Source organism: Mirounga angustirostris, unplaced genomic scaffold, assembly GCF_029215605.1.
Source record: "Mirounga angustirostris isolate CCGP_5_RB_7025 unplaced genomic scaffold, mMirAng1.0.hap1 SCAF_8, whole genome shotgun sequence".
Classification (NCBI taxonomy): Eukaryota; Metazoa; Chordata; class Mammalia; order Carnivora; family Phocidae; genus Mirounga; species Mirounga angustirostris.
The window spans coordinates 15,518,518-15,545,241 of NW_026991716.1; the positions used below are offsets into that span (position 1 = coordinate 15,518,518).

General features: G+C 38.6%; 1 protein-coding gene across 6 annotated transcripts in view; it reads right to left on the reverse strand.

The window, feature by feature from the left end:
• Nucleotides 1-24,489: 24,489 nt before the first annotated feature.
• The window catches only part of HIVEP1 (HIVEP zinc finger 1), a 142,127-nt gene continuing 139,892 nt past the window's right edge, over nucleotides 24,490-26,724 (reverse strand). For all 6 annotated transcript variants that reach the window (XM_045866369.3, XM_045866370.3, XM_064597176.1 and 3 more), the window contains one exon: nucleotides 24,490-26,244. In XM_045866369.3, coding sequence (XP_045722325.1) covers nucleotides 25,066-26,244 — 1,179 coding nt within the window. In that variant the 3' untranslated portion in view covers nucleotides 24,490-25,065. The remainder of the gene's footprint in view (nucleotides 26,245-26,724) is intronic.

A 26,724-nucleotide genomic window follows, 5' to 3' on the forward strand; every position in this document is an offset into this window, starting at 1 on the left:
TGAGATCATAATGATACTTTAGACCTGTGCCAGCCAATGTTAGCCTATATGTGATATGAATTCCAGAGGTCACATTTAAATAAGAAAAAGTGAAACAGGCAAAGTTATTCCAATGATACGTTTTATTGAACCTAATATATCCCAAACATTAGCATTTCAACATGTAAATAATTTAAAAATTATCAATGAGATATTTTGCATTCCTTTTTGTGTGTGCGAAGTCCTCAAAATGAGGCATCTATCTTGTACTTACAGTATATCTCAATTCAGACTAGCCCCGCTTCACGCGTTCGATAGGCACCTGCTGCCATATTGCCCAGCATAGCTGTAGACCCACCACGCGGCAACTATTCATGCTGTTCATACTTCCTTTTAATATTAAATCAATTCCTTTACATCAAGGCATTTGATTTGTAAAAGCTTTAACAAAAGATAAAAGTTCCTTAAGATCTAAAACTGAGCCAGTCTGAAGTAGTATTTTTACTATATTATGAGCTCAAATCTCATGGCTTTTGCTTCCTTTCTGTCTCATAATTTGCATATTAATGTACCTGAGAATGTCATTTGAAATAATCATCACCTTAGTAGGGGGTCACTAACCATTTCTGCCTCCTCTCTGCTCTGCTTTGCTTTTCATCTTTAGTGCCTTAGCTTGCCTTGAAGATTAAAAAAAAAAAAAGTAGTGGATTAATCTAGTCTTAAAAGATATCAGATAAACAAACAAATTGAAAAATGTTTGATCTCATGAATAAGCAAATAAATGCAAAATAAAAGGACAATTGAGAGCTATTTTGCCTATTAAATTAGTGATTTATCTTTAAATGACAACACCTATTGAGAATAAAAGCTTGTAAACTGTTTCCCACGCACTATTGTTGATATTGTCACATCCTTTGAAGAGAAAACCCGTTGACAATGTGAGTCAGTGATATTAAAAATATTCATTCCATTTGATCCTGTACTCATTCTACAGGGAATTTGTTTTATAGAAATTACCAGGGATAGTGACCATGATATTCACATGGAATGTTTACTCCAGGATTATTTATACAAGCAAAAAGTGAAAACAACCCCAAAGTCCAAAGTAAATCACACTACATTCATTGGGCAACATATTAAATACGTAGTGAAATTATGATTATGAAATTTTGCAGCAATAAAAATATAAGAATGGCACGTTAAGCAAAATGCATAGAGTGAAATTTCATATACATTGAAAAATCTATGAAAATCACATGCAAATCAAAGAAAGACACTAGAGAATAATATCCTAAAATGACAACAATGGGGACGCCTGGCTGGCTCAGCTGTGGAGCTTGTGACTCTGGATCTCAGAGTTGTGAGTCCAAGTCCCACATTGGCTGTAGAGATTACTTAAAAATAAAATCTTAGGGGCACCTGTGTGGCTCAGTCAGTTAAGCGTATGCCTTCAGCTCAGGTCATGATCCCTGGAGTCCCCATGTTGGGCTCCTTGCTCAGCAGGGAGTCTGCTTCTCCCTCTCCCTCAGCCCCTTCCCCCTACTGCACCCCCCACCCCCATTCCTGCTCTCCCATGCACTGTACTCCCCTTCTCTCTCTTCTAAATAAATAAATAAAATCTTTTAAAAAACATAGCCCTGTAGCTATGTTCACTGTGTTGGACTTTGGCAAAAATAATCAAATGATGTGGAGTGTTAATTTGTGTGCATGTTTTATTGGGTTTTTTTGGAATTAGTCGACAATGGAAGATATTTCAACAAATTGATGCCGGTGTACTGACAGCCCTCTTAAACAAGTGTGGCTGCTCCGCATCTTGCACACATCAGCTTGCCTCTTAGTTTCCTCTTACAGGAAAAGGTGGCTGAGAATCACACTTGACAATTATACTTCCTGGGAATTTTTAAAAACTACTACTGGAATTATTAATCCATCTAGTCATTTCTAAAATTACATTTTCCTGTGCTTTTTTTTTTTCTGATTTGGTTATCAAAACACTGAGATTGTCAAGACAAATGAGCATACCAGCTGTACGTAGTTCTGTGTATAAAAAAGTAAAACATATTGGGCATCATGAGTTTTAAATACTAAAAATAGGGGCCACATTTGTCTATCGATCCGTAAGACATTTACTCTGTTGTTACACAACTTTGGTTTTTCATGAGTGAATGAATGTATTCAAGAGATGTTTCCATTCCAACCAAGTTGGAATGTGTCAACACTGACTATCATAGGTGTTGATCGACCAAAGAATAAAATAAAAATGGTACCTCAAGGAGTTTAAAGTTTGAGGAGGGTTGTAGAAAAACACTAAACAATCCAACAAGATAGATAAAGAAATGAAAAACAACTATCTGTGGTTAAGTGTGACTAGAAGGAATTAGGTGCCACAAAAACACAACTAAAAAGGACTCTGCTTTTTTTTAAAGTTTTTATTTAAATTCTAGTTTGTTAACATACAGTGTAATATTAGTTTCAGGTGTACAATATAGTGAACCAACACTTCCATACATCACCTGGTGCTCATCACAAGTGCCCTCCTTAATGCCCTTCACCTTTTCCCCCATCCCCCCACCCACCTGCCCTCTGGTAATCGTCGGATTGTTCTCTATAGTTAAGAGTCTGTTCTTGGTTTCTCTCTCTCTCTCATTTTATCCCCTTTGCTTGTTTGTTTTGTTTCTTAAATTCCACATGTGAGTGAAATCACGTGGTATTTGTTTTTCTCTGACTTTTTTGCTTAGCATTATACTAATTCCATACATGTCATTGCAAATTTCATTCTTTTTTATAGCTGAGTAATATTTCATTATATATATAATACCATATCTTCTTTTTTTAAAGATTTTACTTATTTATTTTATATATATACACACACACACACACACACACAGAAAGAGAGAGAGAAAGAGAGAGTAAGAGCAGGGTGAAAGGCCGAGGGAGAAGCAGACTCCCTGCTGAGCAGGGAGCCTGATGCAGGACTCCATCCCGGGACTCCGGGATCATGACCTGAGCTGAAGGCAGATGCTTAACCCACTGAGCCACCCAGGCGCCTCTATACCATATCTTCTTTATCCATTCATCAGTTGATGGACACTTGGGCTGTTTCCATAGTTGCTATTGTAGATAACTCTGCTCTAAACAGAGTGCATTGTATCCCTTTGAATTAGTGTTTTTGTATCCTTTGGGTAAATATCCAGTAGTGCAATTGCTAGATCATAGGGCAGTCCTATTTTTAACTTTTTGAGGACCCTCCATACTGTTTTCCAGTGCACCAGTTTGCATTCCCACCTACAGTGCACAAGGTTTTCTTTTTCTCCACATCCTTACCAACACCTGTTGTTTCTTCAGTTGTCAATTTCAGCCACTCCGACAAGTGTGAGGTGATATCTCATTGTAGCTTTGATTTGTATTTCCTTGATGATCAGTGATGATGAGCATTTATTCATGTGTCTGTTGGCCATCTGTATATCTTCTTTGGAAAAATGTCTGTTCATGTCTTCTGCCCATTTCTTAATTGGATTATTTGGGTTTTGGGTGTTGAGTTTTACAAGTTCCTTATATATTTTGGATATTAACCCTTTATCAGATATGTCATTTGCAAATATCTTCTCCCATTCCGTAGGCTACCTTTCAGTTTTGTTGATTGTTTCCTTCACTGCACAGCTTTTTATTTTGATGAAGTCCCAATAGTTTATTTTTGCTTTTGTTTCCCTTGCCTCAGGGAAATTTGCTTCATTTCTTTACACCAATAATGAAGCAACAGAAAGAGAAATTAAGAAAACAATCCCGTTTAAAATTGCATCAAAAATAATAAGATACCCAGGAATAAACCTACCTCAAAAGGTGAAAGACCTATACTCTGAAAACTCTAAAACACTGATGAAAAAAATTGAAAGACAACACAAAGAAATGGAAAAATCATTCCATGCTCATGGATTGGAAGAACAAATATTGTTAAAATGTCTATACCACCCAAAGCAATCTGCACATTCAAAGCAATCCTTATCAAAATACCAATAGCATCTTTCACGGAGCTAGAACAAACGATCCTAAAAGGTGTATGGAACCACAAAAGATCCAGAGTAGCCAAAGCAATCTTGAAAAAGAAAAGCAAAGCTGGAGACACCACAAGTCTGGACTTCAAGTTAAATTACAAAGCTGCAGTAATCCAAACAGTATGGTATTGGCATAAAAATAGACACATACATCAACAGAACAGAATACAAAACACAGACATAAACACAATAATATGGTCAATTAATCTTCGACAAAGCAGGAAAGAATATCCAATGGGAAAAAGTCTCTTCAACAAATGGTGTTGGGAAAACTGGACAGCAACATCCAAAAGAATGAAATGGGACCACTTTCTTACACCAAACACACAGAAAAATTCAAAATGGATTAAAGACCTCTATGTGAGACTTGAAACCATAAAAATCCTAGAAAAGAGCACAGGTACTAACTTCTCTGACATCAGCCCTAACAACCTCATTAGCCCTAATTTTAAGGTGTGGCTTTTCTGAGATGTCAACAGAATGCCTGGAAGAATATCCAGTGAAATGACTCCACTCTGCTCAGAACGCTGGTGCCTCCCTGCACCGTGGAGCCTCCAGCATCCCAGGGCAACTCTGGTCCCTTGGGAGCTCCTCTCTGCAGGTGACCGTGGGGTTCCTCTCTGAGCATGCGCAGGTTCGTATTTGGTGAAAGTAAAAGGAACCTACGTGCCGGTTTCTAGAGATGCTTCTCTGTGCAGTTTTTTTTCCTCTCTGGATCCCCTTCTCCAAAAATTACAGCTGCCTCAGCAGCCCTGATCTCTTGACATCTGTTTTCTGCCCCCAGCAAGATCACTGCTCTCAATCAGGGTTAACTCCCTTGTCCTACAGTTTGGAAAGCGTGGTAGGCGGAAAGCCGAAGTGAATGTAGAATGTATCGACACCCCTGTGCTTTCCTTCTTTTAAGAAGGGCAGACCTATATGGTATATTGTCTGATGTGTGAAAACAGTTACTTCCTATCTTTTGTCCCTCACTACTCAGGTAATTATATCCAATACCTGTTACTTGGTCATGTCCGTAACCAAAACTTCCTTCTCTTTTAACACCAAAATGTTTATCCCAGAAATTTTACTTTAAATGTATGGATTTCATGTGTGTGTGTGTTTATTATATTATTTATGCACACCTTACACTTTAGTCAGAAATTTTATAAAAATATTTTGAAGACCTCAACTGCTTTTCATTTTTAAATAAGTAATGCTTTCTCCTGGGAAGATTTTGAATGTTGCAATAAAATAATAATACGTATCACTTTCCAGCTGAACTTTTTACTGTTCTGGGACAATTAAATAATCACTTATAAAAATTTGATTTTTTTTTTTTTAGTGGAATTTAAACTTATGAGTCTGTATTTTTTTTCCCTACCCTAACTCTTACACAGGAACAGAAAAATGCATGCTCACCAAACTCCCTCTGCGAAAACAGATTGATGCACAAAAGGGCTGCAGTTCATATTTAAGAGGCTATTAAAAGGGAAAAATGGAAGAAACCATCAACAGTCTCATTATTCTAATCATAATGAAATTAAAATGTAAATATAGTCTGCCAGAATGGCATTATTTGTGAATGCCACATGAACAGATGGCAATGAATACAGATCAAAATATACTTTGTGGGCTGTTCTGGAAGAGTGGAATGCAGAGAAGTTTGTGTCTGTATTTAGTGTGATGATGTATGATTTTAAGAAGATAAGGAATTTTTTTATGTTTGTGCTAGGTGTTATTAACTGGGATTGATATCTAAACATTCTAGATCACAGATCAGCCCACTAAGTAGACAAATATATCGAATTCTCAATACAAAGGCTTCGAAAGATCCAAAATTAGGATCTTTGCCGAAAATACTTTGCCTCTAGTCTCTTGAAGCCAAAAAAGAAAGGCAATGCCATGTCATCTGTCATTGTCTTCAAGAACAAATGACCTGACAGAATTCTATTCATTCTCATTTACATTCTGACTCACCCTATCCCCAAAGACTAGGTATCTATGTATCTATGTATTTTATCTCTCAGTGTGTTCGTATTAATAACATTCTTTAGTCTAGTATCTCTGCCACTACAGTTTCTTAAAGTAATTTGAGTTAATAATCTGAAATTATCTGTCATTTATTGTCATTAGTGATTTATATTTCAAATTTTTTTCATTCATATGGAAAAATATAAGCACTCTACCCTTTGTTTTGTATCACTAATCTCAAGGGATATAACAAAATTATTGAGATATAGTTATTTTTGATCCATATCTGTATATAGGAAATGCGTGCTGTAGTATAATTTTGAGTGGTGGTGGCTAGACAGGGTCCAAAATGAGTTGAAATCCCTGTCCAATAATTAAATGATCATATCTTGTAAATGCGAAAAATGATGAAAGGCAGCAAAAAGATTAGGAATCAGGAAATCTGAATTCGAGTCCAAGCAGGACAAGATTAAATTAAGTGATTAAAACTTAGCTATCTCAATTATCATTTTCATCTAAAACTAAGGGCTTTTATCAGAAAGATCACCGTGGAGCACATCTCCAAGAACTCCAAAATGCAGCTTGCAACCCGGACGTTTCCAAAGAATATTTAATAAACACAAGAGGGTGCTGAAGCCAGAGTTTGCTCTGCGGAAGAACCATACCCTTTAAATACGCCTTTCCTTCTCTCCCTTTCTCTCATTCTCTCTTTTTCTCAATTAGCTTTCTGAGTGCTTAATGTACCTGATTGATCCTGCGGAGGGCATTAAGATCAGTACAAACAACAGCTTTGCTTTACCATTCTTTATGAATCCTTTACTTCTCAAGATTTTCTGCTTCTCAAAATGATTAAAACTAGACTTGGTAGGCTCCTAACATTTCTTTTGTTTTCCTTTGGCTTAAAACTTGCCAGGAATTTTAAGAAAATCGTTTCTCTTAGCTATTCTAGTTGAAAGCCCATTTTCTTTTGAATACATAAATTTTCCCTTTTTAAATATCCGGGGACCACCTCCCCCAGAGACAATATTGTATTGCAGTTTGGTCTCTGGCATACTTCTTGCGTCTTCCCTTTAAAAAATCAGGTCTCGGGGTGCCTGGGTGGCTCAGTCGTTAAGCGTCTGCCTTCGGCTCAGGTCATGATCCCAGGGTCCTGGGATCGAGTCCCACATCGGGCTCCCTGCTCTGCGGGAAGCCTGCTTCTCCCTCTCCCACTCCCCCTGCTTGTGTTCCTGCTCTCGCTATGTCTCTCTCTGTCAAATAAATAAATAAAATCTTTAAAAAAAATTAAAAAAATAAAAAATCAGGTCTCCTGGGCTAAGATGTACACCCTTTTCTGAGTCACTCCGGAGGGCCACCATCTGAGCGGACACCACATCCCCACAGGAAGCACTCACACATGTCACGCTCGTTAGTAATCACAAAGAGTTTCTGATGTTAGTAATGACATCTTCTTAGATAACTTGGCTTGTTTTATTAGATGATTCTAATATAGGTCTTTGAATCTTCCTCACAAAGCTCTTCTGAGCGGGGCATGACAGGCATCCCTCTTTAAGAAGGAAGACGAGGAAGCTAGAAGAGTGAATCACAAAGAACGTAAATGACGGAATTGAGGGGAGAATCCATGTTCTACAGCCCCTGGCTCAAGATTCAGTCCAGTGCGCCATTTTTCCTCTCTGAAGAAACAGGCATTTCCTTCAGCCCTGAATTAAAGGGAAAACTTCGTTTGACATCTCCATGAAAATACCTTGTTTCATATTAATTCATGCGTGATCAGAACTTTTGCTACTTAGTTGGAAGGAGAACAATAGATCTCAGAGTTGCCAATGATCTGCTAGTCTAAAGATGGGTACACTGATTATGCTTTCTTTTTACTTCACTTTACTTTAACTTCCCTGAGGTATGGCATGAGGAAGCAATTTTAGAGTGTGATTCTTTACATATTTTTTTTTTTGGCCTTTTTTAAAAATTTAAATGTAAGGGAAGTTTCAAAGAACAAATGGGGAAAAAATAGTACTGATACTATGTGTGAATTGTTTTTCTCTTTGACTTCTCTGCGTGTCAAGTTCCTAAAACAGATTTCTAAATATCTGCTTTAATCTGCATTTTAAATTGTTTTTCCCTGGGGGTGCCTGGGTGGCTTAGTTCGTTAGGCAACAGACTCCTCATGTCAGCTCAGGTCATGATCTCAGGCTTGTGAGATGGAGTCCTGTATTGGGTTCTCACTGAGTGCGGAGTCTGCTTAAGATTCTCTCTCTTCCTCTCTGCCTTCCCCTTCCCTCAAGCTCGCTCTCTCTCTCAAAAAATAAAAATAAATTGTTTTTCCCTTTTGTATGATAATTTTGTTTCCTCTTGTTAATACAGGACATGCTTGAGTTTTGGGCATCCATGTATGGGCTAATTCCCAAATCTTAGGAGCTGTGAATAAACTACAGGGTAACTGGATTCTTATTCTGGGGATAATAACCTAGGGATTATTATCTGGGGAATCAAGTTTTGGAAGAAGAGATGTGATGTGTTCCATCATTTCTATATCTTGGCTTTTAATCTCGATCATAATCTCAGTCTTTTGGCAGATAAAAAAGTAGCTTCTCTCAGCTGTTAGGCAAAATACATTATCGTTATCAAAAGAGAAGGAAAGGATTTTAAGGTGAGTCATCAAGATGTTAGCTTCCATGTTTTACGACATGGGAAGAACCAAATCTTCACATTGACAAATATAAACTCTTACCTTAACACACTTGTGTTAGCACAATGGCATTCAAAATAATATTCACATGTTCACATACTGACTTTAGCAAGGGAGTGCTTTGGCATTTGGGTGCATTTCTGTTGGCTCAAGTTATCTACTGGAAGTCCCCAAATACTTTCTTTTGGATTACCTCAGTTCTTTTCTGCAATAACAGATTGGAGAAAGCTCGCAAGCCAAGCTAAACACATGTACAATGAGAATTACAAAGTAGTCTACATTCAGAGTATCAGCACTTACCTTGACATATCTTTGTAGGCCTCTGAATCTCACCCACTGCCATCATTGCTTTATACTTATGTGCAGCCTAATGAAGTCACATGTTGTTTGCACCTGTATGTGATGTAGTCTCTCAAGCTCACTCAGCATTAAACAGCATTTACAAAAAGAAAACAAAAAAACTTGCTGAAAATGAAAACAAAGACATGTTCATGTATTAGATTATTAATCTCTTGTGTAAATTTCTGACACTGTAGAAGAAGATCTGAATAATTGAGAAGGAAAAGAATGTGTGGATGTTTCCAGTAAAGACTTAAGCCCAGACTGTGGCCTAGCACGCTTTCATATCAGAAAATGGAAATTGTCATGGAGGGAAGTTATATGGTATTTATGAAATACAGGAAACACTGAATATCATTCTCATTTTTTCATACCAAAACATCTATTTATAATTACTTGTTAAGAAATTTAGAAAACCATAGTAATTCTGGAGAGGGTGACAGAGCAAATCTCTCGGTGATTATTAAATACCTAGCATAAACAGATACATTTTCCCCCTAAAAATATTGAATGCTTACAATTATAGTTTATAAGAATAAAGGACTCTTTCCTCTCAGTAGATGAAGATTCTAGTTAGTGAATCATTGCAAGTGTATATGCCAAGAAAATAACAGAATTTATTTTAATTTTAAAACACATATGTTCAGCTTATCCAATGATGGCCTGGAACCTGGAAGAGAATATTGGTAAAGAGCAAGGGAGATAAATATGCATTGAGATGGGCTCAGATTTTTGGGACCCTGTGCAAATATTTATCCATTTTATGCCTCAGTTTCCTTAACTAAAGAGGTGTGCTGACCCCATGGTGCTAAAAAAAAAAAAAAAAAAAAAAAATTAAATGATAAAAAATCATGTAAAGTACATTAACAGAATACCTTGCACACAGTTTTTATTTTAATATTTATTATTTCAAAAATGCTGTTCAATCTTGAATGTATATTGGGGTTGATATAAAACTTAGTGAAATTCTACCTGTTAACATTTCTTAGAAATAATTTCCAGTCCTTTTAAAGAAATTTCATGTCGTTGCTCTTGAGCTTCCTATTTTGTTTTCTATCTTAATTTCATTCTCTTATGTGACTTTGACATACGCTTTACTTGGAAGTATTAAAACATTACTTAGAAGTGACCACTGTTCTGAGAAAAGGCTAACTAACATCCTTTGTAAATTTCTATTTGAATTTTGGTTTTGTTTACTTGTGTTGCAAGAGTACATTTCCTCTTTTTAAAGCATTAAAACATTGCTTGTTAGCAACACTGTCAGGGGAAACACTCATCACCAGGGCGGAACAATAGTAACAGTAACATTGAAAGCAGCAACAACAGCAATCTTGACCTTGCTGTCCCATCCTTTCCAAACTCACTCCTCCAGAGGATGTGAAGGAGAAACCTCTTACCTAAATGGTGGGGCAGCGTTGGTCTACATTTTTAAGTAAAGTGGAGCCCATCCTAATAAAAGGTTATGAGATTGAGGAACCAGACTCTTCACTCCCCTCTTTGGCTCTGACCATTATGAGGTTAGGTAGAACTAAACTCCCCTTTTTGTGGACTGGCCCCAAGGCTTGGATTGTAGAGGAGAGGGGACGTGCAGGGGGTAAACATGGTCGGGGATGGAGGAGCAAGACCTCAGCAAGCCCATTTGGTTGTCGTCCTACTCCATCCGCTCCATGATAGCCTTTATCCCACGTCATAGAGCTGACATTGTTTTTCCCTGTCTATATATTGGCTGGAGCCATAACACCCAATGAATGCCCACCCCCAAATGCCTTTGCCATGATCCGCAACTCTTCTTCAGTGATGTCCAGTGCTATGAGTTGTACGTATCATCATTCCATGCCTTTTGCTATGCTTTTACATAAAGACATAGGGCTCCAAACATCTGTACTCCATTTGGTTATATCTTTTTATATTTTTGGTGTAAATTGTACCTCTTATATGAATTTTCCTGCAACTGGTTATTTTTATCTCAAGATAGGTCTTGGAGATCTATTCCCCTATTTAATGCTTTCCTTTTTAATCATGCTGAGTATTCCAGAGCAGGAATATGCTCTAGTTGCTGCAGCCATCAGTCTATGTAAGGATATTTAGGGTTTTTTAAAATAATTTTTCAATATAAAAAAAAATAATTTTTCAATATAGCAAAAAAAAAAAAAAATCACACAATGTTTCTGTTCAAGTTCCCTTGGTGAGTATTCCTCTATGTGTTCCTTCATACTGAGGGTTGATATGGGGAAGTGGGGAGGGACATAGGTTGCATTTTTGGTTCTAATGAATACTGCTAAATTGTTCTTCCCAATGGCTGTATCAACTCAGACCTCTACCAAACACTTCTCCCTCCACAGCCCTGCCCACACTTGATGTGATTAGGTTTTTAATATTTGCCTATCTAGTAAAAAAAAAAAAAAAATCTCATTTTAATTTTCACTTTTCTCATATCTGTTGAAGGTGAAGACTTGTAATATATTTCTTGGCCATTTGTATTTTTTCTATGAATTTCTTATTCGTACTTTTTGGATATTTTCCTATTGGGTCTTTTAATTTTTTTCTTACTGGCTTATAAAATATTTTAAGTATATTTTGGGTGAGTATCCTCTGTTAGATATATAAACCAAATCCCTTCCCCAGCTGAGTTGTCTTTTTTAACATTTTAATGTTTTTTACATTGAACCAAAGTTTTGCATTTTGATGAAATTGAATTTATGACCCTTCCTGATTTTTGTTTTTAGTTCCTTACCTAAAAGCCCTCTCCTGCCACATGTCATTAAAATAGTATCTCATATTTTTTCCTAGTAAATTTATAATTTCCCTTTTTATAATTATATTTTAAATGCCATCTTAAGCATTTCGAGTTAAGTCACCAAAACATAAGCTCAACAAATTAAATTCTTTCAAACATTGTTTATAAAATAATCAAATTCTTTAAAAACATTTACAATTCCAAGCATAACTTTTATAATCTAATCCTCTCAGGTACTTTGAATACTGACTTGGGAGACCGACAAATGAAAAACAGAAACAACCCTAAATACAATATTCCTCCTTATCATTTAGCCAGCTCATTAGAGGTTAAGAGTGAAAATTTCAGAGCACGAAGGGATGTTTGATTGTCAGCCATTGCCTTCTGGTTTCTTTCTAACTTTAGTTTCCCCAAAATAATACCAATAATTGTAAAAATAATAATGAGACAACTTTGATTGAATGCTTATTATAGGTGAGGCAGATTTGTTACCAAATACCCTAATGAGATGTCATTTGATCTTCCTGCTGGTTTCTGAGTTTTGTATTATTATCATCCCTGTTTTTTAGATAGGAAATTGAGGTACAGGGAGGGTCATTGACCTTCCTGAGTTTAGAAAGCTTGTAAGCAGAGGAGGAAGGAAGTAATCTCAGGCACTGTCTTCTTGGGAGCCTGCCCTGGTAGCTAGTGTCAATGTGGCCACTTTGTATCTTTCTTAAAAAATGTAGAGTATTAAAAAAAAAATGGTGGGGATGGGGGGCGCCTGGGTGGCTCAGTTGGTTAAGCATCTGACTCTTGATCTCAGCTCAGGTCTTGATCTCAGGGTCATGAGTTTAATCCCCACATTGGGCTCCACACTGGGCGTGGAGCCTACTTAAGAAAAAAAAAAAAAGATGTAGAGTATTTACCCTCTTTGGACATCATTTTCCTCATTCATTAAATGAGGAGATTGGAGGAGTTAGCTTAAGTTCACTTTTTACATCTAAAATTCAGTGATTCTTAAAAACACACCCAAGACTTAAAATAATAAAGTGACCTAGAATCAAACCATATAGCTCTCTGACAAATCAGCTGTTTCCAATCACTCCTTAACAATGGAATTTGAATAGCCTCCTGTCCCAATTGGGCGTAACCTTGAAGTTGCAGGCAATGAAGTCAGCCCCAATTCCAACACAAGGAGAGATGCTAAGAGGCACCAGCCTAATTCTGTGGGTTTGGGCTCCTCCCAGCTCCTGGAGGTTTAATTGTTCTCTAACATTGGTCTCTGGGCTGGCCTGGGCTCTATGGCTGTCCCAGCTGGGATCTTCCTTAAAGAAAACTCTCTGACTTCACTTCCTGCTAGAGTCCACCGAGAAAAAAGAGCAGTGCGCTCATCATCTGAAAATATCACACACACACACGCACCTTTTTTTTTTGCCAGCCAACAGCCCATCTTCTTGAGAATGGACAGGAATAACTTCACTTTTTCAAACATAGAGAAAAGAGTTAATATAAGCTATTAGAAATAACCTGTTTGGTTTATTCATTTTACTTCTGCCTTGTCTGGTTTTCCTGCAAATCAAGAATGTTAGAAAACATTTTAAACATAGCACAGCATTTAAAAAATGGTGCAAGTGGGTTTTAGCATAGCATAGATAAAGATCTGACATTGTCTTGCACATGGTAGGTGCTTCATGAGTACTTTTTGGATGACAATATTTGTCTTATTGCAAAACCTTCAAAATCACTTGAAAACTTTAATAATCAGTGCTAACATTTATTCAGATGCTTCTATGCACCAGAAATTGTTAATGTCTTTACATACTGTCTACATTAATCTTCCAATAGCCCTTTCAAGTGCATACTTACTATATTTTTAATATAATAAATAAAGTATTATAATAAGTAATTATATTTTGAGATATAATTGACATATAACATTGTGTAAATTTAAGGCGTACAGTGTGTTGATTTGATACATTTATATATTGCAATATGATTGCCATTGTAGCATTAGCTAACACTTCTATCCCGTCACATAATTAGCATTTCTTTTTTGTGGTAAGAACAGTTAAGTTCCAGTCTCTTAGCAACTCTGAAGTTTATAACACAGTATTGTTGACTATAATCACTGTGCTGTGCATTAGATTGCCAGGACTTACTCACCTACTAGTTGCAAGTTCATATCCTTAAACAACATCTACCCAATCCCCCACCTTGGTAAACACCATTCTACTCTCTGTTTATTCGAGTTCTGCGTTTTTAGGTTCCACATATAAGTGAGATCATACAGTATTTGTCTTTCTCTGTCTGACTTAAACTCACTTAGCATAATGTCCTCAAGGTCCATCCATGTTGCTAAATGGCAGGATTTCCTTTCTCATAGCTCCATTATATATATATATCTATATATAATAATAGTTATTATATATAAATATCACATTTTCTTTATTCATTCTTCCTTTGATGGATACTTAGGTTGTTGCTATATCTTAGCTATTGTGAATAATGCTGCAATAAGCATGGGAGTACTTACTTCTGCCCTAAATGATAGATGAGAAAATTGAGGAAGAGAAAATAAGTAATTTGATAACTGGTAAAGTGTCAACTTGGGAATTGAATTTAAGCAATCTGTTCTTTGTTTTTTTTTTAAGCTTTATTTATTTACTGAGAGAGAGAGTGTGAGTGGGAGGGAGGGGCAGAGAGAGAGAGGAAGAGAGAGGGAATCTCAAGTAGACTCGGTTATTGAGCGTGGAGCCCGACACGGGGCTTGATCTCATGACCCTGAGGTCATGACCTGAGCCAAAATCAAGAGTGTGATGCTTGACCAACTGAGCCACCCAGGCGCCCCTAAGCAATCTGTTCTTAAGATTACTTGTTTCCGGGGTGCCTGGGTGGCTCAGCTGGTTAAGTGACTGCCTTTGGCTCAGGTCATGATCCCAGGGTCCTGGGATCGACTCCCGCATCGGGCTCCTGGCTCAGTGGGGAGCCTGCTTCTCCCTCTGACCCTCTCTTCTCTCATGCTGTTTCTTTCTCGCTCGCTCTCTAATAAAAATAAATAAATAAAATCTTAAAAAAAAAAAAGATTGTTTCCATACGCACTAAAATGTATTGATAAACAGATAAACTATAGAACATATACTATCTATGCTAATCATTTGTTGCAATGTGTAGCTTATGAACCTTGAGATATTTTTTGCATATGCAATCTTTCTTGTATCATACTCCATTTGGTCATAAATTTGTGAGACAATTCACAGCAGTTAGGGATGTAATCACTGGCCACTGAAATAAGCCGAGATTAAACTAAGGTTCAATCATTCTCCAGCCAACAGATCTAAGCGGCCCCCTAACTCTGGACAAAATTTTAATGAGATGTGCAGATTTTACCAATCAGTTACATTATATTATAAATCATTTACAAATACATTCAGCATATCACAAATCACTTACAAATACATTCAACACGTATTCTACATGCTGGAGAGGCAGTTACTTAAGTGGCCACAGTAAAACAGTAGCCATGAAAGCTTTCAGTGCTTCTAAGAGACAATAATGAAAAGTCTGTCATGAAATTTTTTATCTATTTCAGATGAAATTGGAAAGAATATATGACTCTACCTAGGGAAGAAGCTTTAAATGTTTTGACGCTGTTTTGTCTTCCAAATCCCTCTTTTTTGGGAAGGATTTAGAAAAATGACAACAAAGAGTTCGCAGGAATTTGTTTAGTTACAAAACAAAACAAACAAAACATTTTCCAGGCTAGGCCCCTGGGGTCCCTGTGTCAGTTCTGATCTTTATCTCCTATTTAAAGAACCTTCAGAGCATTGACCTGAAGGCATTCAGGGTTGCTTAAGCATCAAAGAGGATTGATGTACCATGTACTAAACATTTTACAACTATTTCCAACAGAGGCTGAGACAAAGGAAAATATCTTTTATGAAGCATTTCACCTCACGGTCGTTCACAAAAGAAGTCATTAGTGATTGGGATCTGAAATTCATTTTTTAAAAGGTGAGTTGTAAAAATTATTTTTCTCCTCAGAGATTACTTTCCAAAATTCAGTTTCTTATACTCAACATTAGGAGTTCAAAAGGTGGCAGCCTCTTGTAGACTGACATGGTGCAAGTTATTTTATCAGAATAGTTAATATAGTTTCAATGAAGACTGGATCTTTCAATAATTATGATGGCAATGGTACATGGTTGGTTATAAATGAGCAGACTCTGCATGAAACCTTAAACTACTTCTGGAGAACTATTTCTAGTGAATATGAATGTGGAAGTAACAGAAAAGGTCTCAATGTATAATGAATGTATAAAGATGTTCCAAAATGACTAAATTTAAATGTATCAAAGGATACCACTGCTGAATCAAAACGAGTCTTAACATTTGACCCTACTGGGCAAAACTAAGCCTTGCTATTAGCAAAGAAAACTAAGCATGCCTGGCTAATTGACTGATCTCAAAGCTGGCTTTTCTTTCCATGATTGACCTCCAGGAATGTAAAGTCCTGTTGTCTTTCACCTAACATGGTTTCCTTAGATCCCATTTGGCAACATTCATAGATAAATAACTAAACATACTGTCTTTCAAGTAACTGAAAACGAATGAATGAGAGATGTCTCCAGCAAAACCAACTACATAACAAATGCCTATTGGTTTTTATAACTTTATAAAACCCACAAGTACGTGGACATTATGAAAGGTATCTAATTATTCACTACTATAATCCAGACACCAAGAGTGAGATCTGGAAGAAAATAAGAAAGAGTAAATTCTATATAGTTGCTTCTATTGGTTTATTCTGAGATACGGAATCATTTGCTAAGGAGATCAATTTTTGTTTTTCTCTCTTACTGGTTCTGTAAAAAGAATTTATTAATGTCTTCATTTCCTTCTAAATTCCAATCTTTGCTTTCTTTGCATTATATTTAAATAGTATAATTTAAGACATTTTTAAAAGTACAATTTGATGCTCCCTCTTGCAGGAGAATATGTTTAAATAATTTTCTTCTCTATCAAAAGTAACAGACAGGGCACCTGGGTGGCTCAGTTGTTAAGCATCTGCCTTTGGCTCAGGTCATGATCCCAGTGTCCTGGGATCGAGTCCCACATCGATCCGCGGGAGGCCTGCTTCTCCCTCTCCCACTCCCACTCCCCCTCCCCCTATTTGTGTTCCTGCTCTCGCTATCTCTGTCTCTGTCAAATAAATAAATAAAATCTTAAAAAAAAAAAGTAACAGACAATTGCTCTATTTCTTTTTGAAAATAGTTCGGAAAGGATCAGATTCAGAGACTTTATAATATAATGGTATGCTGTGCTCAAACCATGTCTATATCCAAAACAATGTGAATCTATGTTTAACTTTCCCCTTTCATTTGGCTTTTACCACCATAAGATGTGTAACAAAGACATTTTTCTGAATAATGACTAATAATTGAAACCTAATATACTTTGGAAATTGACATGTTTTATACTTGATTAGGATTGTCACTTTACATTGCTATTTTATTTCCTGCTATTTAAATTAAATATTTCCTCACTAAATATTTTTATGGCTCCTATTATATCAATTATGAAAAAGGGCATATAGAAAGGTTATAAAATCTAATATCTATACAAATATGCATGGCACTGGATGTACTCATTTCAGTCAGAAATTTAAATGGGATGTTTTATGAATACTCAGTAGACTCTCACCTAGAAATGAATACAATACAACACAATTACTGTAAATCATTACTGAAAAGCAGCATGGTACAGTGGGAAAAAAAAAAAGACCTAGTTTTCAATCTTAGCCTCACAACTTTGTAACCCTTAGGCAATATTCTCAACCATAAAATGGAAATAACATCATATAATATTTGTCGTAATTATCAAAATTAGAAATACTGCATTATACATAAGGTGACTTGTTCATAAAATACTCTATGGAATCCATGGATGACCTCAAAACTTTTGTCTGTATGGATGCTTTATTAGATTAAGTAAGAAAATTTACCTAATTCTGAAAATGAATTTATCATATCTTTTTAAGCCAGGAAATGTTCACTTTTAATTTAGAGTTTCATCCTAATAACCTAAGTCAGCTACATCTTTTCAGCATGATACAAGGCCTGGGTGGTGGGGCAATAAAATGTAAAGCTTACCATTCTTCCATCATTACCCCAACGTGCAGCCCCATGCCCTACCAGAATCTAGAGCTTCAAAAGAATAGTTCTTCAGTGTGCTGGAATACAGCCTACATTTCCAGTGTAACCTCAGGCATTATTGGAAGGAGACAACCCTAACTTCTCAGAGAACAAAAGCATAGTGATGAGAACACTTTTGTTCTATGTCATGGGGACTTTTTATTTTAAAAAGGACCCCAACTACAAAATAAGCAAAACTTGATCCATGACTTTGAGAGAAACACCTGCCTGGTCCTTCTCTCTGCAGTTAGAATGTGGCTGGGGTCACTGATCCTAGTTTCTGGGGCTCTTCTCAGCCGTGTCTGCATGTTTCCAGAACAGATATTGTCCCCAGCACCGAAGCACTTGGAAATGGTGTTTTTGTAAAACTTGCTTCAGAACAAAATGGAAGGGAGGATAGTTCGGCAGGCCCTCCCCTGGGCTAGTCCGGATAGACCTTGAAGGATGGGTGGAATACTAGAATTTTTAGTATTGCAATCTTCTTTGAAGATATATTCCTTTCTGTCTGGTTATTATGCAAATGTGAGTTTTAGTTTGGGGGCCATGAATTCCCACTGGCTGCTTGCTGTGAGGCTAATCCTGGCTTCACACAAAAGGTAATGGAGACCTGGCATTTCCATCACAATGGCCTACTCTTTTTTTTTTTCATAATCCCCAAACTCTCTCTCCCCTACTGGAAAGACAACTTTATTGTTATTCTTTCTTTCTTTCTTCATTATGATCACTCTATTATTTCTGCTGTTATGACTCTCCTGGAGTGCTTTCTTCGCTGTCATGATGTCTGGGTAGTCCTGCCTCTGGGCCATCCTCAGGAAGGCCCTTCCCAAGGCTTGGCCTCAGGGTCTGATGGCCTCAAAATGTGCTCATTTGTTTCTATATTGTTCAAGCTTGGGGTCCAGAAGTCACAGTTATTAATAATACTCCCGTGGTGCTCTGTCCACAAGGGAACAAAGCGTGGCTATTTTTGCATGTGGGTCTAATGTATTTCTAATATCCCAAGACAATGCTTTTTTTGGGGGGGGCATAAGAATGGCATATACTGAACTTTGTATAAATGAAACGGCTACATTTTGAAATAGTTTAATTTCTCCTGTGAACATTTGTCTTCTATCCAGCCTGTCTCTCCAGTTGGTCCAATATTCTTGGACACTGATCCTCATCTGTTTGCATGATCAGTAAATGTCTCCTGTAATTTTATTGAGTCCACCAATTAAGAAGAAATACTGTGGCCAGCTTGGTAATCGATCAAGTGTGTTGGCTTTCCATGCTCCCTGTATTACTTCCTTCTCCTCCTCACTTCTCTAGCCTGTTATTGCCAGTTCCTCCCCTAAATTATTTGCCCATTAAAAAATGACACTCCTTTCCCTACATGAATGACTCTGACCCAGGGAGTGCCCCCCTTCATAGAGGAGCCCACACACTTTTTTTTTTTTTAATTTTTATTTATTTATTTGACACCGAGAGAGAGAGCACAAGCGGGGCGGGGGGGTGGTGGGAGAGGGAGAAGCAGACTCCCCGCTGAGCAGGGAGCCCAATGCAGGACTTGATCCCAGGACCCTGGGATCATGACCCGAACCGAAGGCAGACGCTTAACCGACTGAGCCACCCGGACGCCTCAGCCCACACACTTTTAATCATCTTCAATTCCGTCCCTTGTTCTCCATAGTATCACCATGGCTATGTTGGATGCTTGCTATAAACCACTAAAAATATCGTCTGCTCCATCTTGCTCTTTCTTCCCGCTTCCTGTATCTTCGCTTCTGTGCAACACCATTGTCAGGCAATCCTGGGTTCAATACCAGCTCCTGCACCAGCAGGACGAAGATTCAAAACAATGGGAGATGCAGCCTCCTTGTCTATAAAATGGGAGAATAACACCTGCCTGGGTTTAAGTGAGATTACAAACAACACATAGCGGTGATAAATATTGGTTGCCCTCCACATCCTCTGTCCATAATGTCTTTCCCTTCTATTGTTTCTGCTTAGTGAAGTCCCTTCAAGGCCAAGCTTAAATGTCACGTGCTCCATAAAGCATTCTCTGATCAATCTAACCAGGAACTCCCCCTTAGATGCACCAATGCTCTTGGTTGTCCAGTAGGCCCCCTTATCTGTGGGGATATGTTCCAAGACCCTCCCCCAAGTGGACGTGTGAAACCAGATAGTACTGAACCCTCTATTTGTTTTCTCCAATACATAGATACCTATGATAAAATTTAACGTTTAAATGAGGCACGTAAAAGATCAACAGTAACTATTTTTTTTTAAGACTATTTATTTGAGGGGAGAGGAGAGAGCACAAGCAGTGGGAGCAGAGGCAGAGGGAGAAGCAGATGCCCCTTTGAGCAGGGAGCCGGACGTGGGGCTCGATCCCAGGACCCTGAGATCATGACCCAAGCCAAAGGCAGACACTTAACTGACTGAGCCACCCAGGTGCCCTGATAGTAACTATTAATAGAACAATTGTAATGTACTATAAGTTACTTGAATGTCGTCTCTTTCTCTTAAAATGACTTACTGTACCGTACTCCCCCTTCCCGTGGTGATGTGTGATGCGATGAAGTGGGTGAGTGGACACAGGCACTGTGGCGAAGTGTTAGGCTACACTCACCTGCTGAGGATGCGCCGGCGAGGCGGGGGGGAATGCAGGGACACCTGCCTCCACCTCCACCTGAGGTTGACGGCGGGCAACTGCAACCACAGAAAGTGAAACCACCAATAAAGGGGAACTACTCTTCCACTCATGCCTCTTGAGATACTCTGGGTCTCACACTCTTCTACCAGAACTTAAGCTCCTGGAGGGTAGACGCTTATTGGCATTAAATTTGTATCTCCAAAGTGTTCTCTACATTGTTGGTGCTAAATATTTGGTGAAAGCCCGAGTGAATCTTCTCTTCCACTTAGACTGCTTCCCAGGAACGTGTTTTTGTTTTTGTTTTTTTTTAAAGATTTTATTTATGAGAGAGAGTGAGAGTGGGTGTAGGGGCAGAAGGAGAGGGAGAAACTTTAGCCAGCTTTGCGCTAAGTCCAGAGCCTGATGCGGGGCTTGATCTCATGACCCTGAGATTATGACCTGAGCTGAAACCAAGAGTCTGATGCTCAACCGACTGAGCCACCCAGGCTCCCCCTACCCAGGCATAATTTTTAAGTAACATAGTCATCTCAGCTATCTCTGTTCTACTGCTTAGCATTATCTCTAAAGTCCCAAATCCCACTCCTCTTTCAAAATATAGCAGTCCCCAACATATACAAATTGTTCTTTCATTACTTTAATAACTTTCTTACCTCTCAAAATGTTTATAGCCTGTGGTTTCTAAGATGTGTGTGGTCTAGTATTATTTTCTAGTTTATATGGCCTAAGTCTTAGGCAAGCATGCTCCTTTCGGGTAGAAAGTGTGCCTTCTGATTTCTTTTGTATCTTCCATTGTATTGGAGTTGGTTGATACCTTAAACAAATGCTGGAATTGGGATGCCTGAGTCTTCTTCAGGCCTGAGACTGGTTCAGGGGACAGGTAATACCCTGGAGCAGGTTATATCTCTGCTTTAACTCTGATGTCTACAGTTCCTTCCACAGAACCTTGTATATGCAAGGTTCTAGATGAACCCAATAGCGGTAAGGGACTCATGACTTTCTGATTATAAAATTTGTAGAGAAAAAATATTTTACCATTTTTGCTTTAAATTTGTTCTTTTTTTGTAGTAATAGCAGAGAGTCAAGGTCATTAAAATACTATAAATAAATATATATATGTATTAATTCTGAATATTAACTACATAACTTCCCTGAATATTAAATAGATAACTCAAAGTCATGAGAAACCAGTTTGGAAGAAGATTCTTGCCTTAGATTTAGTATCCCATGTTTAGAACTTATAGTTTTGAGACAAAATTAATGAAAGTCACCTTTTGTGTTGCCTACACTTGATCTCAAAATGTAAGCTTAAAAATAGAAAAGTAAAGAACGACTGATGTTATATTTTGACCCATGCATGCATCAAGAAATACATTGACAGTCTTCCAACAAAAAAAATGGACATCTCCATAAGCCCTGCTAAACCCTATCATTTAAAATTCAGATCAGAGATTATCTAATAAGAGTGTTATTTATACAGTTCCTATGAAATGAAATCATGGCTGTATTATGGGAAAAAAAAGAGAAACACAATCTCTTTGTGAAATATTATCAGTTAATTATCATTCTGAAAAAAAGAAAAAAAAAAAAAGAAAAAAAAAAGCCTAAAGCTTGGGGAATGAAAACAAGTTACTTGAATGCCACTAACTTAGGTTAATTCCACACATTTTCACAAAACAGATACATCAAACTTTAAAAACTAGAAAGATGACCTTTTTTTAAATAAGTTTTATTAGATGAGCTTTATTTATTTTTTTAAAGTAATCTCTACACACCCAGTATGGGGCTTGAACTTGAGACCCTGCTATCAAAGTTGCATGGCCTACTGACTGAGCCAACCAGGTGCCAAACAGACCTTTGGTTCTTTAGCTATTTTCAACTCTTCTGAGAGTGACATTGCAATGGGTTCATACAGGGAGATACTGAAATTGTCTCACATTATGAGACACTCACATTATGACTCACACTTGAGACCCTGCTATCAAAGTTGCATGGCCTACTGACTGAGCCAACCCGCTGCCAAACAGACCTTTGGTTCTTTAGCTATTTTCAGCACTTCTGAGAGTGACATTGCAACGGGTTCATACAAGGAGATACTGAAATTGTCTCACATTATGCTTTTCACCTGTTTGGCTAAGAACTTACCACAGGGATTTGCCATGGTCATTGTGGTCTAGTTCTCTAGTGACCTGGGTCTTTCATGACAGTACAAAAGAATAAAAGTAAAATGTAGGCTCACCAGCAATCTGGGTTGCATTATTTGAAAGTCACTTATATTTAAGAATAACAATGCTCCATGGGAAAAGATGACTTTGCAGAGTGTTCAAAATTATTCCTTTATATTTTGTTTATGTGACTATTTCAAAATATAATGGCCCAGACTTGGGTTTCTCACTTAGCTACATATTTCAAATGTTAGCAAACTATTTGAATGTCACACTGAAGTATTAAAGTCACTAATATTAAAGGTATGTGTATAATTTAATGAATCTTAAAAAGTCAAGACTACAAAAGAAGCTTAAGATATATTAGAGCATTATGAAATTCTCAAGAGAGCATCCAAGTTTATCACAACATTTGGTATTTGGTTAAATGTAGAAAATTTTTCAAATTAAGAAAATTCTATCTATACAAACTAAAAAAAACAAAAACAAAAACAAAACAACCCAATCCCAAAATTTTGAGCATTACTTTTGATTTTAGAGAAGTTACACATACCTAAAATATGATTCTAGAATAAAAATATTTGCTATACTGCTTTAAAATTTTAGGCAAAATACATAAAAAGTATAATAGAAAGCATGACATCAAGTTAAAACATTAATTTTGAGAAATTTGATGGATAATGGACCTCATTTTCAACAACTATATTGACAGAACAATGCAATTCTCTTAAGTTTCTAGAATTCTTTTCAAATCTATCTTGGAATATAAAATAGTTTTTTTTTTAATTTTTGAGAATTTTGTTAATCTGTCAGTAAGTGTAAATAAAAATTCAAGCATGCATCAAAAGCATCACAGACCCATCAGAGCCTGCTGGGGCCAGACTGCGTTCTAGAGATCATAATTTATGTTCAGGGCATGTAGGCCAAGATGGCGGGTGCCCTTCCCAAAGTCACGGAAAGCAGGGACTGGCCAGCAGCAGGTCTCCAATACTTCCCCCAACGGTCTGTTGTCTGACCAGCCTGGTACCTTTGGTATCCCCATGAAGGAGACCTTTAAAAAATCTGAATACATTGCCTTAATGATATGCTACGTATTCAATTTCAATATTAAAACACTTTCTCACAATCTAGCATGTGTAATGCTTAAGTAATAATGCAAATCACTGCAATGGGAACTGTGAATTTTTTCTGAATGAGTAAGGATGGTTAAGCCTCCCAGGACAGGACATAATCATTTCTAAAGAGAGTCACATAAGTAATTTACAAGTCTGAGTTTGGTTCTTCTGTAAATCTTGGACCCTCTGCATTTTGGTTTTGGCCGGAGAGCTCTCTGAGCATAATCAGTAGGACTTCCTATGAGGGAAAGAAGAGACGGTGGCTAATAAACAGACCTGAGGGCAGAGCCTGAGAAACCGGTTTCACAGGCCGGGCCTCATCCAAGTTCTCTGGACAATTGTTTTAACTTATTTTATGTTTACCAGAAATTGTCACACCCGCATTTAGGAACTTTGCCCATTCCAGGCTGTATGCTATACGTATTTGCAGAAAGTGTTCCTAAGTACTGAACCTTCTATAAGTTAATAGCTATAAAATGAATGCTCACAAAAAAGAAAAATAGGCCGCTCAGTTGTATGGGTTTCACTGAGTTTCACACAGTAGTAACACCAGTAAAGCCCCCATTTCTCAAAACTAAGGGTGGTTTCCACACATGTGACCTATGGCTCTTTTCTGAATACTGATATTGGGTATATAAAGAAGGCACGACTTAAGCAATGGTAAAGTCAGTAAACAATATTTTACTGAAACATTTCATGACACAGAAAATCTGTCTGAAGTGTAAAGTTACTGTCTTACACAAGAAGGACAGACCCATTTTCAAAGACGAATATGAATACAATAAATATGGAGTTTACATACTAATTTATACACAGAAACTCTGCCCCACAGCCATAAAAATTTATATTTAACAGTGCAACATATAATTTAATCATTTGATTTATTTGACGGTTTTTTTTTCTAAACACAAATAACTACCTGGTTTTCATATACATATATAATATATATTTTATGTATATAGATATTCAACAATCTGTACAGCTTCTAAACATAAACTCCTAAAAGGCACAAGTGTCTATACAACATGTACAAAAATGGCTGGAGCGGACACAAAACAACAATTATTGGTCAAAAGTTCATGATTGCACAAAGATTAGTCATGAGTTTATGTCAGAAAAATGTGCTTTAAGGAAAGGATGGTTTTCAAAGAAACCTTTAAGTGTTATATAAAAAAAAACACCACCAAAAAACCAAACCAAACCAAACCAGCCCGCCCCCCCACCCCCCAAAGAGCCCCTAGGTCGCTATCACGAGCCTGTCCTCGTCGTCGTCACTACTCACGTCGCTGAACAGGGCGCTGGCCTGCCTCCGGGGCCGCGCTGCGGGCCTGGGCGCCGCTCTGTCCGGGGAGGGGGTCTGCGGGCCGGGGGGCTCCGGGAAGGCTTCAGGACGCGCCGGCAGTGGAGGCTCGGCGGCGGCCGCCGGCTGGCCCTGCACGGGCGTGAGTTCAGGCTTGGGTTTCACATGATTCTCCGAGGCGGCCTTCCCTGCGTCCACTTTACTGGAGCCATCGGGCCTGGCCGGGGCTCTTGCGGGGGCAGAGGGATCTGGAACTTTTTTTGCATTTGCCCGCTGGACCTGAGGAGACCCCTGAGGAGACGTGCTGCCGCTGCCGGGATGGGCGCTGGCCGCCGAGGCGGGCTGGGTCGGCGCCTCCCGCGCTCTGCTGTGGGCGGGTGGCATCTCGGGGGCGCCCGGTGCGTCCACGGCCACTTGCCCGACCGAGGGGATTAAGGTAGGCAGCGCGATGTTCACGATCTGGAGGCCTGGAATGTGCGCCTGAGGGGTGGGGCTGCTCTGCGAGGGAGGGTTTGCCGTCAGAACCTGCAGCCCCACGGCGTTTAGGGCGAGCCCCGGGGGGTGCACTTGTGGGGCCACGTTGGTGTTGGCGAGGCCCAAGATATTGACGGTTTCCATGCTCAGGGAGGGCAGCGGCTGCAGGCCTGGGGCACTGAGGTTCGGAAGGCCTGGCACGCGGATTTGGCCAATGGGAATACATGGCACGACGCCGCTTAATTCGGCCACTCCGGCGGCACGTGTGGTGCCCGAAACTGCCGTGGCGGAATCCCCAGGGGTGCCCACAGTTCTGTGAATGACGTTGACGGCCGGAATCGTCAGCTGCATTGGCCCTGCTTGGATGGGTACAAACGTGGAGTATGTGAGGCCGGCAGGTACCACGTGGATCCCCCCGACCGGAACCATATTGTAGGGTGTCCTGGACTGCTGCTGAGAATGCAGAGGAAGGTGGCTGAACAGATGGGTCTGGGGGGAGGGCAGGCCTGGAGGCGGCTGGAGGGTCACCTGCTGCTTCTGTTCTTGAGCGTCAGGCTGCAGCGAGGCCCCCGAAGGAACCCCCGCTGCTGTCTGAGGGCTGCGCGCGGCTGCAGGAGGAGGAAGTCTTACAACTGCTGCACTCTGAAAGGCAGGAGACAAAACCCTTTTACAGCACAGCCCTCTCAGTCACTGAGCTAAACTGCTGGCATAAAATCTATTCTTCCCAACCAGGCGGAAGCACGTATATTTGTATATGAATTACAAGCTCGCTGAAAATGAGGTTTTCATTTTAAGAAACAAATTGCCAACTAAAAAACCCATTATACCTTTAATCTCTATACAAATAACAGCAACACATTTTGTACAGTACTTTACATTTTTCGAACAAATTCCCCGGGTGTTGTCTCATTTATACAGAAACTAACCTTGAGACATAGCCATAATTATACTGCTGTTGTTCTGTATCTGTTGTTGGTATTGTTATTATTGCTGGCACCACCAGCTCTACCCTATTTTAGAGATTAGGGGTTATTGAGGAATTGCAACATTAGCTAGCTATGAATGTCAACTCAAAGGGAAAATCAACTGGAGGATTACTCATTTTTGAAATAAAGGGTTGTC